Genomic DNA, 19,138 nt, shown 5'->3' on the forward strand with positions numbered 1-19,138 from the left:
GATTAACTACTAAAATACACAAGGTGAGGGTTACAAGCTATCATACAAAGCTCACTGTAAACGTCATCACCACAGACGGGAGGGGGGACGAGAATGGGGGTTGGGCGGGCGCGAGCCGTTAGGGCCTCGGGCCGTTAGCCGGCGTCGAACCCCTTGGTCCCCGCGGATGGGATCTCCATGGCGACGGGCCGCCCGGCCGCGCCGGTTGGCATGGCAACGGGAGCCGCGCGGTCCGTCCGCGCTCCTGATTGGTCGGACGCACCAGCCGCGGGTTGGTCGAAAGCGATTGATGCTCGAGCCGGCGCCCGGCCCGTTCTGCAGCCCTCCGCAGCCCCCCGCCGGCCCGGGAGCCCCCTTCCCCCCCGGCCCCGCTGAGCGCCCGATCGGGGGACGGGGTGGAGGCCGGGGGGAGCGGGCCAGGGCCGGACCCACCGCCCTTTCCAAGCTGGTTTTGGCCCCCCGACCCCGGGGCGGGGAAAGAGCTCGTCTGGCCCGGACACTGTAATGTATCATCTCCTCACTTCCCTCGGGGATTAAGACTGGGAGCCCCCTGTGGGACAACCTGATCACCTTGTAACCTCCCCAGTGCTTAGAACAGTGCCTTGCACATAGTAAGCGCTTAATAAACGCCATCAATATATATCATCTCCGCGCTTGGCCTTGCTGGGCAGAACGAGGGGGGCTCGGGCCCAGCCCGCATGTGGAGAGGCTTTGCAAAGCAGCGTGGCTCGGTGGAAACAGCCCGGGCTTGGGAGTCGGAGGGGGTGGGTTCTAATAATTATTATTATTTTGGTATTTGTTAAGCGCTTACTATGTGCAAAGCACTGTTCTAAGCGCTGGGGAGGATCCAAGGTGATCAGGCTGTCCCATGTGGGACTCACAATCTTCCTTCCTCTCCCCCTCTCCATCCCCCCATCTTACCTCCTTCCCTTCCCCAAAGCACCTGTATATATGTTTGTACATATTAATTACTCTATTTTACTTGTACATATCTATTCTATTTATTTTATTTCATTAGTATGTTTGGTTTTGTTCTCTGTCTCCCCGTTTTAGACTGTGAGCCCACTGTTGGGTAGGGACTGTCTCTATATGTTGCCAACTTGTACTTCCCAAGCGCTTAGTACAGTGCTCTGCACACAGTAAGCGCTCAATAAATACGATTGATTGATTGAACGCAATCTTAAACCCCATTTTACAGATGAGGTAACTGAGGCACAGAGAAGTTAAGTGACTGGCCCAGAGTCACACAGCTGACAAGCGGCAGAGGCGGGAATTGAACCCATTACCTCTGACTCCCAAGCCCGTGCTCTTTCCACTGAGCCACGCTGCTCCGCCCCTTGTCAGCTGTGTGACTTTGGACAAGTCACTTCACTTCTCTGGGCCTCAGTTACCTCATCTGTAAAACGGGGATTGAGACTGTGAGCCCCACGAGGGACAACCTGATTACCTTGTATCTCCCCCAGCGCTTGGAACAGTGCTTGACACGTAGGAAGCGCTTAACAAAATGCCAGTATTATTATTCATCCATTCAGTCATAGTTATTGAGCGCTTACTGTGTGCAGAGCACTGTATTAAGTGCTTCGGAAATACAAATCAGCAACATATTCATTCATTCATTCGTATTTACTGAGCGCTTACTGTGTGCAGAGCACTGTATTAAGCGCTTGGGAAATACAAATCGGCAACATATCGAGATGGGCCCTACCCAACAACGGGCTAACAGTATAGAAGGGGGAGACAGACAACAAAACAAGTAAACAGGTGTCAATACCATCAGAATAAATAGAATTATAGCTATACACACATTATTATTATTATGACTCACGAGTATTTGGAGGAGAGTGGAAGAAGTAATAGTAGTAATAGTAACTGTACTGCCACTTGTCTGCTGCGTGACTTTGGTCAAGTCACTTCACTTTTCTGGGCCCCAGATCCCTCAGTTGGGTCTCATCTAATCTCTCATCTGTAAAACAGGGATTAGGAATGTGAGCCACATGTGGGACAGGAACGGTGCCCAACACGATTCCATCCCAGCGCTCAGTACAGTGTCTGATCCATAGCAAGCATCTGACAAATAGTATAGTGACATTTTTGGACCACTCGGTGTATTGTGCATTAATACTAGGTGCTTGATAAAAGTCCAGAATAACAAAGTGACATGTTCCCCGCCCTCGAGGAATTTAATGAGGGAGACTAGCCCCCAGGGTGAACCCTAAATCGCGTAGAGAAACCCCATGTTCACGTCGCTGTGGTTTACACCAAAGCGACTCCCAACTTGGGCAAAGTGGCCCCGCGCCTCTCCTTTCCCACTGCAGAAGCGAAGTCCCCCACCCGCTTTTCCTTTCCCAATCCAAAAGCGAAGCGTTCCCGCGCCTTTCCTTTCCCATTCCAGAAGCAAAGCCCTCCACCTGCCTTTCCTTTCCTTTCCCATTGCAGAAGCAAAGCCCCCCACTCGCTTTTCCTTTCCCAATCCAAAAGTGAAGCGCTCCCGCGCCTTTCCTTTCCCATTCCAGAAGCAAAGCCCTCCACCTGCCTTTCCTTTCTTTTCCTTTCCCATTGCAGAAGCAAAGCCCCCCACTCGCTTTTCCTTTCCCAATCCAAAAGTGAAGCGTTCCCACGCCTTTCCTTTCCCATTCCAGAAGCAAAGCCCTCCACCTGCCTTTCCTTTCCTTTCCTTTCCCATTGCAGAAGCAAAGCCCCCCACTCGCTTTTCCTTTCCCAATCCAAAAGCGAAGTGTTCCTGCGCCTTTCCTTTCCCATTCCAGAAGCAAAGCCCTCCACCTGCCTTTCCTTTCCTTTCCTTTCCCATTGCAGAAGCAAAGCCCCCCAGTCGCTTTTCCTTTCCCAATCCAAAAGCGAAGTGTTCCTGCGCCTTTCCTTTCCCATTCCAGAAGCAAAGCCCTCCACCTGCCTTTCCTTTCCTTTCCTTTCCCATTGCAGAAGCAAAGCCCCCCACTCGCTTTTCCTTTCCCAATCCAAAAGCGAAGTGTTCCTGCGCCTTTCCTTTCCCATTCCAGAAGCAAAGCCCTCCACCTGCCTTTCCTTTCCTTTCCTTTCCCATTGCAGAAGTAAAGCCCCCCACTCGCTTTTCCTTTCCCAATCCAAAAGCGAAGTGTTCCCGCGCCTTTCCTTTCCCATTCTAGAAGCAAAGCCCCCCACCTGCCTTTCCTTTCCTTTCCTTTCCCATTGCAGAAGCAAAGCCCCTCGGTCCCTCTCCTTTTCCATTCCAGGAGCAAAGCGCCCCTCTTCTTTCCCAGTACAATAGCTGCTTTTAATGGAGCCGCGGGGCCTCCTTGGGAAGGATGCTAACGGACGGCTGTCTCTCTCTGCTAGCATTGGAATAGGCTGCTGAGGCCGAGGCGATGCGGCGCAGTGGTTCCAGGGGCCGAACCCCCCAGACTCCAGTAGCCCGACGCCAGGAGATCTATCAGGTGGCCGCCAGACTCCAGCCCGGCCAGGCCACCCGGCAAAGGACCATATTAGGGCTGCTCTCCGAAAACGGGCAGTACACAAAGGCATTTGGACAGGTAACTGGAAAAGTGGCTTTTTCACACTGACAGCTGAAAGAGTGTTGCCTGAAACTTCCACGTCCCCCAATACCGGCCACCCCACAAAAATAAAACCCACAGCACAGGACGGGAAAGGCTGCCTGGCGATGAGAATTCACCATCCAGGGCTGGTGTTCCATGATCCTGCTTCTAAACTTAGTCTTGTAATAAAACCACTAATAATTACGGTCTAGCGGAAAGAACATGAGAGTCAGGAAATCCAGGTTCTAGTCGCGACTCCATCGTTTGTCTTGGACAAGTCACTCAACTTCTCTGCGGCTCAGTTTCCTCATTAGTAAAAAGGGAGCAAAAATACCTGTTCTCTCTCCCTCTTAGACTGTGAGCCCCCGGTGGGGCAGGGATCGCGTCCCATCTGATTGTCTTGGATCTACTCCATTGTTCAGCACAATAGCAGCAAAATGGCACGTGCTTCACAGATTTCATCAATTACGGTATTTATGAATCAATCATTGGTTTTTATTGAGTACATACTATGGGCAAAGCACTGCACTAAGCACTCGGGAGAGTACAATACTGCAGAATTAAGCAGCAATTTCCTTTACACCAAAGCACTGTAGCAGATACAGATAAATCCAGGTAAATCCAGGTCTCTCCAGGTCTCGATAACCAAAGCGTTCCCAAATAAACATCGCTCTGCTGGGGTCCTGTTTGATTTCCACTCTCAGTGTCCCTTGGGGACGCTTGGCTTGGCGGTTAATGTACTGAACTGAAACTGAGGAAACTTGCTCGTCCTTTTGGGGAAGGGAGTGACGGAAGGTTTGCTAAGTAGAAAATGATTGCATAAGAGCTGATGCTGGAAGACCAGACTTTTTAACCCCTTTAATGGCAGGTCACAGACTTTAATTTTAATGCCCATACCTGACACTGCCAAGCCAAATTAGCCGAGATTCTAGAACTGCCCAAATCCATTTTGGGTTTGCCCCCATCAGTGAGAAACACCGTGGCCAAGTGGAAAGAAAGGGCACAGCCCACAGGGGTCAGAGGATTTGGCTCTATTCCCAGCTCCACCACTTGCCTGTTGCATGAAGTCTTCTGTGCCTCAATTTCCTCATCTGTAAAATGGGGATTAAGTACTCATTCTCCCTCTCCCTTAGATTGTGAGCCTCATGTAGGACTGGAACCCTGACTGATCTGATTACCTTAGCATATACCCCAGCACTTAGAACAGTGTTTGGCACACAGAATGCACTTAACACAATTATTACTGCCTATAGGGTATTTTTTAAAATTCAGTACCCCCTAAAGCAGCAGTAGTGTGTGGTTCCTTTTTTAAGCCCAGGCACAATTCGGTGTTCTGTTGGAGAGCTTATTCACTAGTTATCCAGATCTGGCTCTGGCTTCTAGCTTTTTTTTTTACATTCCAGCAATAAAAAGCTGTACTGTATATAATCCTATTCATTTTACGGTTTTACCTATTGTAAGTGCTTACATCCCTGAAGTGCAGTGGAAGATCAAGCTTGATGTTTAGGATTATGATAATAAATTGACTGTGGCATAAAATGACCATTCCACTGATATTATTTTGACTTTTTTTCCTACTACAAGGAAATTTTTTCTAACCAAGCTTACTCATCTTAGAGAAAAATTTTTCCTGTAGGAAAAATATTAGAGTTGCAGATTACTAGGGAAGCAATGTAGCATATTGGAAAGTGCACAGGCCTGGGAGTTAGAGGTCCTGGGTTCTAATCCCAGCTGTGCAACTTGTCTGCTGGGTGACCTTGGGCAAATCCCTTAATTTTTCTGTGCCTCAGTTTTCTCGGCTGTAAAGTGGGGATTATTCACCTGTTCTCCCTACCCATTAGACTATGAACCCCATGTGTCCAACTTGACTATCTTGCTTCTACCCCAACGTTTAACACAGTGCTTGGAATATAGTAAGTACTTAACAAATACCTGTATTATTATTATTACTTATAATGCCCAGAATAATAACCCCAGGTACCACTACAATCCTAAATGATATGTTCTTATTTGAGTCAAAGGAAATTACTTTACAGAATCTATAGATTTGCTTATCCTGGTCCAGGAGAGCCCCAATCAGGTTGGCCTTCAGGACATGGTGTGACACTACTTCTTAATGATGATATTTATTGAGCACTGATTATGGTCCAAGCACTAAGTGAAGCACTGGGGTAGGTACAAGATAATCAGATTGGACACAGTCCCTGGCCCACATAGGGCTAACAGAAAGGGAGAATAGGTATTTTATCCCCATTTTACAGAAGAGGAAACTGAGGCACAGAGCAGTTAAATGACTTGTCCAAGGTCACAAAACAAGCAAACGACAGGGCTGGGACTAGAACCTGAGTCTTCTGACTCCCAATTGTGTGCTCCTTCACTTGGCATTTTGGACTATTTTAACATATGCTGGTAATAGGTGCTCTATTTTAAAGAAACAGGGTAGAAACTGGGGACCAGGCTAGGCCAGATCAAATCAAAACTACTGCTTCCCATCTTCAAACAAGGGGCAAGTTGGGCCAGACTACTAAGTATTTTAACTGCACGTCATAATATTCTTGTTCTTCAGGTGACTGTGTGCATTTTCCTTTGCAATTTGGGGGTGGGGTGGGGAGAGAAGGAATCAGATAAACAAATATTCTGAATTTGCCTTTCACAAAGGAGAATGGCCTTATTCCTTATCTGCATTCTTGATGTGAGCATTTAAACTGTTTTCTAATCAGTGGATTATTTTATTTTGTTAGTATGTTTGGTTTTTGTTCTCTGTCTCCCCCTTTTAGACTGTGAGCCCACTGTTGGGTAGGGACTGTCTCTATATGTTGCCAATTTGTACTTCCCAAGCGCTTAGTACAGTGCTCTGCACATAGTAAGCGCTCAATAAATACGACTGATGATGATGATGATGATGGATCTCAATTCCAATTCTTCCTCAATTCCCATTTGTGAAATGGAAGACTTCGTGTATTTATAAAACTGGTAGTAAATGAGCCCTGCTTAGCACTAAGTAACCAACTCTTCTCATTTGTATCTTCCTCTTCACACACTCCTTTAAACAAATTTAGTTTCAGTCTTCCCTAGCCTCCTCCTGACTACCTGATTTATATGCTAGGACCAAGTAAAATGTTTTTCCTCCTATTACCTGAATCACTTTTATGCCTGTGTCCTGTGAGCAGCTGTCAGATAGGGAAACGTAGGCCTAATTTGGAGGAAGGACAGGCAGACTGTCACTTGATAATGCTGATTTATGTATCATGGCAGACTGCTATGGAGCAAAAATATGTGGGTTTTGTTTGAAAGATTACACATCCCATGTCAGCTAATTCCTAGACATTCAGTCAGATGGAACTTTTCTGGTCTGGCTGTCAGGATGCGGGAATAAGCCTGAAGCTCCCTATGTCAGAACTACAGGGAGTCCTGGAGACCAGGCCTGACACCTCTACTTCTTCTCTCCTCCTTCAGAAAAAGAGGTGTCGTTCAGACTGAGCCAAAACAGCAAAATGGTGGTTGGTGGGGAATGGTTTTTCCATTAAATACAAATGAAGTCTTCATCAAACCCTCCCTGTCAAGCTGACAGATGATGGGGAACAGGGGCCTACTCTGTGAGGAAGATGGCCCCTCATCCTGGGTCTCTGAGAAGACCCGAGAGTTTTCAACCCTGGCCAGACACACCCAGCGTGGTGGCTTTCTGGCCTGTGACTGCTTTGAGGCCTGCCCTCTCCCAGTCCACACCCCCCTCAAAATCTTGGCTCCCTTCCTGCCCCCACATTCAAAATGAAAAGCTGGCACCTGTACTGGGGAAATAGAGGCAGCGATGTGCCAGAGGCAAAGATTAGCATCTCTGCAACCTGGATTTGGCTAAAGCAAAGCTGTGTGGTAAGGGTAGGTTGCAAATTTATCACAGACAACAGAACAGTTTTCTGGAGACTCTACCCAAGTCCTCTGGTTGGTGGGAGGTCAGGAATAGCCTGCAATGCTGCGAGAGCCTCTGGGAGTTCTTTCACTCCCCTCCTCCCCCGGCAAAATGGCCTCCTAAATAATAATAATTATTATTATTATTGTTCATACAATTTGTTAAGTGCTATGTGCCAAGCAAATTACGTCACACATAGTCTCTATCCCATATGGGACTACAGTCTAAAGGGGAAAGAAAACAAGTATTTCATCTCCATTTTATAGATGAAACTGAGGCCCGGAGAAGTTAAGTGACTTGCCCAAGAGCACTTAGAAGGCAAGTGGCAGGGGCAGGATTAGAACTCCAGGTCCTCGGAATCCCGGGCCCATGCTTTTTCCACTAGGCCACAGTGCTTCCCTAAATTAAGAAACAGGAAAAACAGCAGAGAATTTAGCTGTCCCTGCCACTTAATTACCCAGAGCCCCTGCATTCCTATGCCAGCCTCCCTGGTGAGAAGCAGACATGGAGGAGTCCATCCCATTCTGGAATACTTGTTGTTAGAGTAAGTCACTGAAATATCTTTGAGCTGGGAGGGACAGAATCCAGGATTCCCAGGAAGTATCCAATCATGTCTCACCTCACACCTACTTGGAGATGGATTTTTTTTTCCCACACACATACGTACACCCCCACCCCCACACACAGACCACCACTGCCTCTTTCCACCCCTGTTCCCCCGCTTCACGTATCATCTGAGCTAACTTTAGAGTACCCGGCCTTCCAAGGTTTGCACGGCGAATGCTTTAGGTAACCCTTTAGGTAACTTTAGATAACTATTCTTTAGGTAACTCTCCTGTTTTAGTGCCTCACAACAATCAGGTGCTTCTCTGGATCTGAAAATGTCTGCCCTCCAGCTGGAAAGAAACCCCGATCCAACTGCGTGGTCCACACGCCAACCAAACAAGGATTCAGTATCTACATCGACAAGCCAGAACAGGAGGGGAGAAGTGGCTGCAGTTGCACGGTCAGAGAGAAGGCGGAGTGTGGCAGTGCCTATGAAGCAAAGAGCAAGGCGGCGAAACCAAACCTCCACTTCCTGCTGGATTTTAACACAGGTAACATCTGTTGCCCGCAAGGTATCCAGTTAAAACTCTGCAGCCGACGCCACCGTAGCACAGAAGGTAACTACAGCTGGGACTGAAGCAGGAGGGAATGACCAGTTGGTACCATTTCGCTAAATGTCAGCTGAATTAATGACTGATTCTGTACCCGTCCAGCTTCTCCTACGGTGGTGGATACATCGCTTCAGTCACACCCAGAAGACTGTCGAGATACCGGTCCCAATGTAATAAACGTGCCCGAATACGGAGAGGAGATTCACTGGTACCTCAGGGAAGCTGAAGTGAGTCCATCCCAAACTCCTCCCTCCCTTCTCTCTCTGCCTCAGATATTTAGCATCTGAAGTTCCAACGCTTCTTTCGATACTAAGGGTCATCAGCCCCCAGATTCACTTGACCAACGGATGCATCGATATTTAGTGACCCAGGAGCCTAGCTGTGTAATTAATGATATTAATGAATACCAAGGGGTAGTCTCACCTTGGGCCCTAGGCTCCAGAAATATTCCTTGAAAGGTCAAAGATGAAGACAGTCTGCCTAAGCACGAGTCACACGGTCACTTGTCTACTTCCTCGGTGTTACTGCTTAACTGTTAACTGGGACACCTCTTTTACTGAGATTCAGGGAGGAACGTTTCTTTTTTCATTTTAAGTCTTTGTAATTTAGTGAAGACTCCATCTGCCTAGGACAATCCCTTCCTGGAATCCTACTGTCGAAGGTTCCAGATTCTTAAGCTGTGCTTAGAAAGAAGACAATTTCCCAAGTTTGCTCAATGTCATTTGGTATTGACCCCGACCTAGCGAGGCCTGACTTGGCGATGCAAATCTTTCGCAACAGATGAAGCACAGGCCGAAAGCCCACTACATGCAGAAGCAGCCAGACATCACCGAAGGAATGCGCACCATTCTGGTGGACTGGCTGGTAGACGTTGGGGAAGAATATAAGCTTCAAGCGGAGACACTGTACTTGGCCATCAACTATTTGGACAGATTCCTTTCATGCATGTCTGTTCTCAGAGGGAAACTGCAGCTTGTAGGCACCGCAGCAATCCTGTTAGCTTCGTAAGTATTCTTTTTGTCTCTCTTTGTCGCTCTCTCCTTTTTCTCTCTCTCCCTCCCCCTCTGGTCCTCTCCTTTTCTCTGTCTCCCTCCCCATCCCCTGCCCCTACTCTCTTTTTCACAGGTACAATAGTGAGATGCATAAATTGCTTTTATTGCAGAAGTCTGGTCTATCAGCTGAGATTGCCTTTCCTGAGAACAGAAGACCAGGTCTTAAAAATTCAGAACCTTTCCATACAGATTTTGTCATCCTGATTATTCAAACAAAACTACCCTTCTCGAGTCTAGATGTCAGACGCCATGAGCTGAGGCTCTAAAGTCCAGTCTCCCGGACAGCTTACTTTCGTGGCTCTGTGTTCCCGGCATTCTTATTGGAAATTAAACTTCTCCTGGTCTAAGAACTAAAATAGCCCCTCAGATGGAGGGGACATTTGACGGATAGCCGATAAACCTAATTCGCCTGAACGTATCCAAGAGTTTACATCCTTTAAGAAGATGTTTAGACGTTTTAGGTTTATCGGCTAATTTGTCTGTTGACCAGAATTAGCCAGAAAAGTAAAGTGGCTTCTCCATAGTTTCAGACACCGTGACCCATTCAGAAGGACGCGAGCCGACAGGTCTAGATGAAAGGCCCCTGGCATGTTAGGTGGGAATTTCATGTCATCTGCAAGATAAAAGCTTATTAACCCCCATATTCTTAGCCTCGTGCCATCATTCTAAAATGCTCGCACCCCCCCTTTGTAGGAAGTATGAAGAGATTTATCCCCCAGAAGTAGAAGAATTTGTGTACATAACTGATGATACTTACAGCAAGTGGCAGCTGTTGAGAATGGAACACTTGCTCCTGAAAGTACTAGCTTTTGACTTGGCAGTGCCAACGACCAACCAATTTCTCCTCCAGTATTTACAGAGGCAAGGAGTCTGTCTCAAAACCGAGAACCTGGCAAAGGTACTGTATATGCTGTAAAACATTCGCACACCGGAACCAAGACTGGGGAAAGGAGGGGAATCGGGAAGAGCTTCTGCTTAATGCTTTTATCATCCCTTTCGTAAACCAACTCTTAAGACTGCATTACAGATATATACATATGGGCTGTGGGGATGGGAGGGGGGTGAATGAAGGAGCAAGAGCAGCACATTCATTTATTCAATCGTGTTTACTGAGCGCTCACTGTGCGCAGAGCGCAGAAGGGAGTGGGAGAAGAGAAGAGGAGGGCTTAGTCAGGGAAGTCTTCTTGGAGGAGATGTACCTTCAAGAAGGTTTTGAAGTGGGGAGGGAGCCAATTATCTGTCTGATATTAGGATAGATATGCCTTCTTCCTGCTCAGAACCGTACTAGTCAAGTCTTTCACTTAAGCACAAGTTACACACTAGCGCGCTGCTTTCTGGGGCCTGCCCATACTAATAATAATGGTACTTCTTAAGCACTTACTATATGCAAGCACTGTTCTAAGCCCTGGGGTAGATACAAGTTAATCAGGTTGGACACAGTCCCTGTCCCACACGGGGCTCACACTCTTAATCCCCATTTTACGGATGACTTAACGGAGGCCCAGAGAATTGAAGTGACTTGCCCCAGGTCACACAGCTGACATGTGGCAGAGCTCAGATTAGAACCTAGGTTCTTCTGACTCATCATCATCATCATCAATCGTATTTATTGAGCGCTTACTATGTGCAGAGCACTGTACTAAGCGCTTGGGAAGTACAAATTGGCAACATACAGAGACAGTCCCTACCCAACAGTGGGCTCACAGTCTAAAAGGGGGAGACAGAGAACAAAACCAAACATACTAACAAAATAAAATAAATAATCATCATCATCAATCGTATTTATTGAGCGCTTACTATGTGCAGAGCACTGTACTAAGCGCTTGGGAAGTACAAATTGGCAACATAGACTCCCGGGCCCATGCTCTATCTACTAAGACACACTGCTGCTGGATAGCTGTGGGCTGTTTAATAATGATAATGTAGTCATTATCGCTATTATTAATAATAATTGTTACATGCTATTTACAATATAGGAATCTTTTAAGCATTTACTATGTGCTAAGTGCTGGGATAGATACAAGGTTCTGAGATCCAGACATGGTTCTTCTAACCTGTCTTCTGAATGGCAGAGTGGCTTTTGGTGGGGAGAGGCCCAAAGGTTTGGGCGCGACACAAGGTAACCAACGTGACCAACACCAGGGGAATCTGGTGCTAAGTTTGGAGAATCCTTGAGCTAGTGGATCTGGGGAAACTCTGGGAAGGTTCTGGAGTGTGAGGAGAAACGGCAGATGCTGCAGAAGAACTTGGAATCCAGGAGCTCAGTAGAAGTCCAGGGATGAAGGAGTAGAAGGGAAGGAGGTTTTCAAAATCCTTTCCCTTTCCTTCAAGGAGAGCAAGGATCAAAAAGTCAAAGTCACCAATCAGGCAATCCCAATTTACAGCCCAAGGAGGGAATTAGGGGCAAGGTGGGCATCGGTGTTTGTGTCAGGCCATTTCATTCAGTTTCTGAACTAGCAGCAACCTAAACGACTGCTCGGCCAAATGGAGAGGACTCTGGGAAGATCTTGGGATGGCTGTGGTCCCTGCACTCGGTAATTAGGAGCCAAGATGCTCAACCTCACCCCCGTTTCTGCTGTCTGCGTGTGATTCCCACAGTTTCCATTTGCTCAGGGCCCTTACTGAAGGACCAGATGTGGCCCTACAGTCTGAACAAAGAGGAACGATAGCTAATTTGTGTCATTACTCTCTGCATAGGCTACTCCAAACCTATTCTCACACTTTACTAAAGCTCAAATGCAAATTTAGATGCGCACTCAAATCAGACTCTCCCATTCTGATGGAATTCTTTCTTTGGACTTAGTATGTAGCAGAGTTGAGTCTACTCGAAACCGATCCATTCTTGAAATACGTTCCTTCACTTATCGCCGCAGCGGCTTACTGCCTGGCCAACTATATTGTGAACCAGCATTTCTGGGTAAGTCATTTCTCCTTTCCATCTGATGTAACTCTAATCTCCTAAATGACTTCTCCGGCTAGTCCAAACCCTGCTGAGGACCAGTGAGGGGGCTGATACAGTAGTCTAACCAGGATATGATGAGCATGTGAACCAAAGGGATGGCTGTCGGGGAGGAAGGGACAGATCTGGAAAGTGCTGTGGAGGAAGCATCTGGCAGGATTTAGATTTGATCGAATGTGAGAGCTGAAAGGCAGTGAGGAGTCGAGAAGAAAGTTTCTAGAAACTTTTATGTCTGTCTCCCCCTTTAGAGTGTAAGCTCCTTGTAGAGAGGGAGAGGGTCTCTTGCTCCCCTTGGACTCTCCCAAGCACTTTGGACGCTGTATTACACCTAAAGTAAATCCAGTAAACACTGTGATGTCCCAGAAGACTGGGCTATCAATACACACATTTCTTGGAATAAATTTATTATGCAACTGCCATGCCACAAGTGCCCTCTCTTAATTGGTGTACCCAGCTCCGGGGCTGTCTTATCTCCTGAGCTATATTATAACCCACATGAGCAATGTTTGGCTTTAAGTCTTTTAGACTGTGAGCCCACTGTTGGGTAGGGACTGTCTCTATATGTTGCCAACTTGTACTTCCCAAGCGCTTAGTACAGTGCTCTGCACACAGTAAGCGCTCAATAAATACGATTGATGATGATGATGAAGGATACACCATCGACTTTTCTTCCAGGTCCAGACTTCAGGAACCCCCCTGTCCTCTGCCTCACACCTAGAGCGGAGGCTGAGTGCTTACTAGGATTTGTGTATCCCTTGTCTTAGGCATTCCTAGACATTTAGACTCTCATCCCCTTCTCTTGAAAGCTGGGAGGATTTTCAAGAGTTTTTTTCAACCGAGGGATGAAAATAAATTTGGGGACCTAAACATCACCACCCTTTTTTCCTCTCCTTCCCCACTTCCTGCCGAATCAGACTCAATTTACAGCTCTGGCCAGGTTCTCTTCATAACCCAAGCCTTTTAACCTCTAGAGTGTCACCCCCGTCACTCTCCCTGCCCTTTCCCCCACCCCAATCCAGCCATTTCACAAAGGTCTGTTCCCTTTCACCTCCTCAGCCAGAGACCCTCGCGGCGTTCACTGGTTACTCTCTGAGGGAAATAGGGCCATGCTTGAATGAGCTGCACAGAGCGTGCCTGGACATCCCCCATCGCCTCCAGCAAGCTATTAGAGAAAAGTACAAGGCCCCCAAGTAAGTGGCCCCGATTTCCTCGTCTGAGTGACTCCCATTCCGAGCAGACGTGGGCACCGGGCGTGGAGAGGGAAGCGGAACCCAGGCGACGACATTCTCAGCCCCAGTAGAGGAAGAAGACTCTCTGTCTCCTCCTGCTTAGATAGCCCCAGTGAAGTTAGTATGGAAAGAAGGGGGCTTGTTGCTAGTTGGGGAAAATTGGAGGATCTCCCCTATCTATAGCCAGTCCTTTACAGAGAAACCTCACAAGGGCCAAGAAGTTGGGTTTTTTTTGTTTTGTTTTTTAAAAAAGGTCGCTTCTGAGTGGAGCCTCAATAATACAATTTTTTGTACAGCACTTTCATTCCCAAAACGCTCTCACATTATGTATCTCCGTTTTGACCTCACAACCACCCCATGAGATAGGCAGAAGAGAAAGCATTATTATCCTCATTTTGCAGATGAGGAAACTGAGGTCACAAGAGGTAATTATAATAATAATAATGACAATACTCTGTGCCAGACGCTGTACTAAGAGCTGGGATTGATACAAGCAAACCGGGTTGGACACAAGTCCCTGTCAATCAATCAATCAATCAATCGTATTTATTGAGCGCTTACTATGTGCAGAGCACTGTACTAAGCGCTTGGGAAGTACAAATTGGCATCACATAGAGACAGTCCCTACCCAACAGTGGGCTCACATGTGGGGCTCACAGTCTTAATCCCCATTTTACAGATGAGGTGACCGAGGCACGGAGAAGTGAGGTGACTTGCCCAAGGTCCCACGGCAGACAAGTGGCGGAGCCGGGAATAGACCTCTTGACATTCTGACTCCCAAGCCCATGCTCTATCCACTGTGCCACGAGAGATTAAGGGACTTGCCCAAGGTCACCCAAAGCAGGCCGGCAGCAAAGCCCGGACTTGGGCCCAGACCTCCCAGCTTCCATGCTGGCGGCTCTCCCACCACGTCTCATTGCCAACTTGTATTTCCCAAGCGCTTAGTACAGTGCTCTGCACACAGTAAGCGCTCAATAAATACGATTGAATGAATGAATGAATGAATGAATGAATAGCCTCTGTTACTCTACACTCTCGAAACTGAACCCGTGCGTGATTCAACCGGAAGCTGGTGATTGTGCCTTACGGCTTTCTCTGTGGTCTCCCCGCAGGTATATGCACGTATCCCTCTTGGAACCGCCCGCGTTTCTCCCTCTGCAATAATTACCCGATCCAAACCGAAGCCCCGCCAACGAAGTACTTAACACCCCTGGGTCAACAGAGTTGGCCGAAAGAAGTCACAGGGCAGTTCAGGTCATGGCTCAGCAGAAAGGTTTTCGTGGTCTCTAGCTTCAGTAGATTGTAATATAAACTAATTTTCTTAAAAAAAAATAAACAACCCACCTTGTGAACGTACAAAAGCCATCACTGACCTGGTCCTGGCGCAGTCTGGCGAATGGCTGGGCGTGGGGCTCTGGTGGACTGGCATTCGGGAGAGCGCAGGGGGCTGGCAGTGGAACCCGTGATGCCCGCTCCTGTCCATCCTTGACAACCCCGGAGAAAGTCTGGAACAAGAAGAGAGTTGCACGGGGTGGCTGATAGGGTTTGGACAAAGAGATGGTGGGAAAGGTGCAGGATCTTTTTCGGAACTTTTCAAAAACATTATATTTTTCACATTTTTCGCTCAGTTGACAATATTTTGCTGAGGGCCTAAAGATGGAGCTGGGTCAACTTACCTCCCTCTAGAAGTCTCCCCTGGCTAACCCAAAGGACCTTTTATCAGAAAGGGACTTTCCCACAGGTCACTTCTAGTGTCCTGGTAGCTATGTTGCAGGCAACATGTTTGCTGAATCCTTTCTGCTGGCCTTCCATAATGCAGTTTAGGTTTTAGGTCTTGCCAGCTCATTATGGGCAGGGAATGGAACTGCTAATTTTGTTGTATTGTACTCTTTCAAGTGCCTGGTACAGTGCTCTGCACACAGTAAGTGCTCAATAAAACCATTGGTTGATAGATGAGTGGAAGGACTTTGGTGTTTTCTGAGAAAGGGCTGCTAGCAAAGGCAATGAAGCAAGCATTCTGCCACTTATGTACCCTTGCTTCCTCTCCTAACTCACCCTCTGGCTCCTAGAGTTTGTGAGAAGGGGGAGAGAAAACCTCTGGGAATGAGGAAGAAGAGACGATGGAGCCCCTTCTCCCTCCAATAGACTGGTTTAATAAATGCAATCAGATCGAGTTCAACCCAGCATGGCAGATAAATTTTCCTCATGTGCCTGTCACCAGTCCCCTCTTACATCGTGAGACCCATGAGGGACAGGGACCGTGTCTAATTTCCACCCAAGTATTGTTTCCAGCTCTTAGTTCACCGCTCCGCACACAGCAAGCATTCAATAACACTATTGTAATCCTTCAAGAGTTTAGTACAGTGCTCTGTAAAGAGTAAGTGTTAAATAGATGTTATTGATTGAACAAATACCAATACTACTACTACTAAATTGGCAGGAGTGGGAAGAGAAGATGGTAAAATTCATTTTTGAAACTACAGAGAGCTAAAAATCAAATGGGCTTCACCAATCCCCCATCCAAACTGGCTGCAATTTGCAAAGCTGGCCTTTGGCCAAAAAATAATTGTTAGTTATTCATTCGATTGTATTTATTGAGCACTTACTGTGTGCAGAGCACTGTACTAAGTGCTTGAGAAGTAAAAGTCGGCAACATATAGAGATGGTCCCTACCCAACAATGAGCTAGTTATCTGTCAACTGAAGGAGTTTACAAGACTGGTGGGCTGCTGTCTGAAATGGTTGTTTCAGTCTGAAAGTGATTTATTTGGTGGCTAACGACAATGACCAGTCAGGATCTCTTGCCTAAGTGAGAAACTGTACACATTGACTAAAATGTGTACATAATTTCTACATCAAGGTAAGGTGGGTGCACATGCACTGGTGACTGTGTCAAAGTTCTGCCTTAGACGATCGGGAGATGTTCACTGGTGCCCTGGGATGGCTGAAAAGGCCTGAGACAACCTATTGCCTGATTCAAATTTTGTTCAGAAAGAGCAAGACTCTGCTAATAAAAAAAAAGGAGCCCAGTATCTATTTTGGGGGGACAGGGGATGTTACCCAGGCTTCTGCCACACTCTCCCAGCTGCTTAGTACAGTGCATTGCTCTCATAAATATCACTGGGTGACTGTTTTTCTCATCATCTCCTTGTGTTTCGATGTTCTGGGATGCGATTTTTGTTTGTATTGGTAGGACTAGATTTAAGGCTCACCGATTGTGACTCTCCCATGAACATCTAGACTGTGAGCCCCTTGTTGGGTAGGGACTGTCTCTTCTCTGTTGCCAAACTGTACTATCCAAGCGCTTAGTACAGTGCTCTGCACACAGGAAGTGCTCAATAAATACGATCAAATGAATGAATGAATAACTTGGGTGAGGTGGCAAGTTTTAGGGCCCCATTTTCTCATTCCCCCACTTCCTATTGGAGTAATCGGTGCTGCATTCCCAAGTAGAGCTGCAGAGTCACTCGGGATGCCAACAGGGCTTTGCCTCTTCAATCAATCGTATTTATTGAGCGCTTACTGTGTGCAGAGCACTGTACTAAGCGCTTGGGAAGTACAAGTTGACAACATATAGAGACAGTCCCTACCCAACAGTGGGCTCTTCAGTAAGCAAACAACCAATGCTCTGGGTTGATTAGGTTTTCTGACAAGCAGGGGCTGCACATTTAGTAGTTTCTCCAGTAATAATAATAATAATGATGGTATTAAGCGCTTACTATGTGCAAAGCACTGTTCTAAGCGATGAGGGGATACGAGGTGATCAGGTTGTCCCACGTGGGGCTCACAGTCTTAATCCCCATTTTACAGATGAAGTAACTGAGGCACAGAGAAGTTAAGTGAGTTGCCCAAAGTCACACAGCCGACAAGTGGCAGAGCCGAGATTAGCCAGGAGTAGTGGTGAAGGTTGGCACCCACACTCGTTCATTCATTCAACCGTATCTACTGAACGCTTACTGTGTGCAAGTACTGTACTAAGCGCTTAGCACTCCCTCACCTTTTTCCCCCATGACCAAGTGGTATGTATCGAGAGAGCCGGTCAGGGTTAAGGATGTGGTTTGTGGCCATGGAGTAAAATTTTTATGCGGTATATTCTCAATAGCAGACAATGCTGTACCTGTGTCTGCTGTCAATGCCTTTGAGTATCCGCAATTTATAAAGTACCGGATTATTTGAACAATTAGGGCTGGAGAGACTGGAGTGAGCCCGTAGTAATGAGGATTTTGGAAGATTAAGAAAATCAGAAATTTCTGTTAGGACGGAAGCAACTTGGACTTACTGTAGCCTAAGACAGGGAGGTGTGGAACTTCCAAGATCACCACTTTTCCCCTACTCATTCATTTATTCATTCAATTGTATTTATTGAGTGCTTACTGTGCGCAGAACACTGTGCTAAGCGCTTGGGAAGTACAAGTTGGTAACATATAGAGACGGACCCTACCCAACAACGGGCTCACTGTCTAGAAGGGGGAGACAGGCGACAAAACATGTAGACGGGACTCGCAATTGTACTCACAATACCCTGCCACAAGTGTGAAGATGGAGTCACTTAACACTGAGGCCGTGGAACTGTCAGGCCACCAGGCTCAGACACCATGGCCGTCACCAGGCAGGCTGGACAGCTGGAATCAATCAATCGATCAATCGTATTTATTGAGCGCTTACTGTGTGCAGAGCACTGTACTAAGCGCTTGGGAAGTACAAGCTGGGAAGTACAAGCTGGAAGATAATCAGCAGCCTGAGAGGACAACCTGGCATGCAAGCAACGTGGCCAAGTGGATAGAGCCAGGGCCCAGGAGGCAGAAGGTCATGGGTTCTAATCCCAGCTCCACCACTTGTCAGCTGTGTGACCTTGGGTAAGTCACTTCACTTCTCTGTCCCTCAGTTACCTCATGTGTAAAATGGGGATCGAGACAGTGAATCCCACATGGGACGGGGACTGTGTCCAACCCGACTTGCTTGCATCCACCCCAGTGCTTAGTACAGTCCCTGACACATAATAAATGCTTAACAAATATCACAATTACTATAAAGAGTGAGATAACTGTTGGAGCAGAAGCTTTGGAAAGATCGGGACCTGTAACATTAATCAATCGTATTTACTGAGTGCTTACTGTGTTTACAGCACTGTACTAGACCCTTGGGAGAGTACAGCATGGCTCAGTGAAAAGAGCCCGGGCTTTGGAGTCTTTTAGACTGTGAGCCCAATGTTGGGTAGGGACTGTCTCTATATGTTGCCAACTTGTACTTCCCAAGCGCTTAGTACAGTGCTCTGCACATAGTAAGCGCTCAATAAATATGATTG

The 19,138-nt window shown here is 47.1% G+C and overlaps 2 protein-coding genes across 7 annotated transcripts in view; one reads left to right on the plus strand and one right to left on the minus strand.

Annotated features, from left to right (window-relative positions):
• Window positions 1-19,138, minus strand: part of SPART (spartin) — a 110,539-nt gene that overhangs the window by 59,044 nt on the left and 32,357 nt on the right. Inside the window, exon 2 of one of the 4 annotated variants that reach the window (XM_038761571.1) lies at window positions 15,208-15,339. The gene's annotated coding sequence lies outside the window, so the exon portion shown is untranslated. Of the gene's footprint in view, window positions 1-15,207; window positions 15,340-19,138 lie in introns of those variants that run through there. The other 3 variants (XM_038761568.1, XM_038761570.1, XM_038761569.1) reach the window with 3 other exon arrangements.
• Window positions 343-15,205, plus strand: CCNA1 (cyclin A1). Of its 3 annotated transcripts, none has more exons than XM_038761572.1 (9): window positions 343-501; window positions 3,334-3,527; window positions 8,282-8,600; window positions 8,697-8,821; window positions 9,375-9,598; window positions 10,340-10,544; window positions 12,450-12,563; window positions 13,662-13,795; window positions 14,947-15,205. In XM_038761572.1, exons 2-9 carry the CDS (start codon window positions 3,363-3,365, stop codon window positions 14,996-14,998), a joined length of 1,338 nt encoding a protein of 445 aa, XP_038617500.1. In that variant the 5' UTR covers window positions 343-501; window positions 3,334-3,362; the 3' UTR covers window positions 14,999-15,205. The 3 variants fall into 3 exon arrangements, with proteins under 3 accessions (XP_038617500.1, XP_038617501.1, XP_038617502.1); XM_038761573.1 differs by having other exon boundaries at window positions 8,282-8,534; XM_038761574.1 differs by lacking the exon at window positions 13,662-13,795.

The sequence above is a fragment of the Tachyglossus aculeatus genome, chromosome 20 (genome assembly GCF_015852505.1).
Source record: "Tachyglossus aculeatus isolate mTacAcu1 chromosome 20, mTacAcu1.pri, whole genome shotgun sequence".
Taxonomy (NCBI): Eukaryota; Metazoa; Chordata; class Mammalia; order Monotremata; family Tachyglossidae; genus Tachyglossus; species Tachyglossus aculeatus.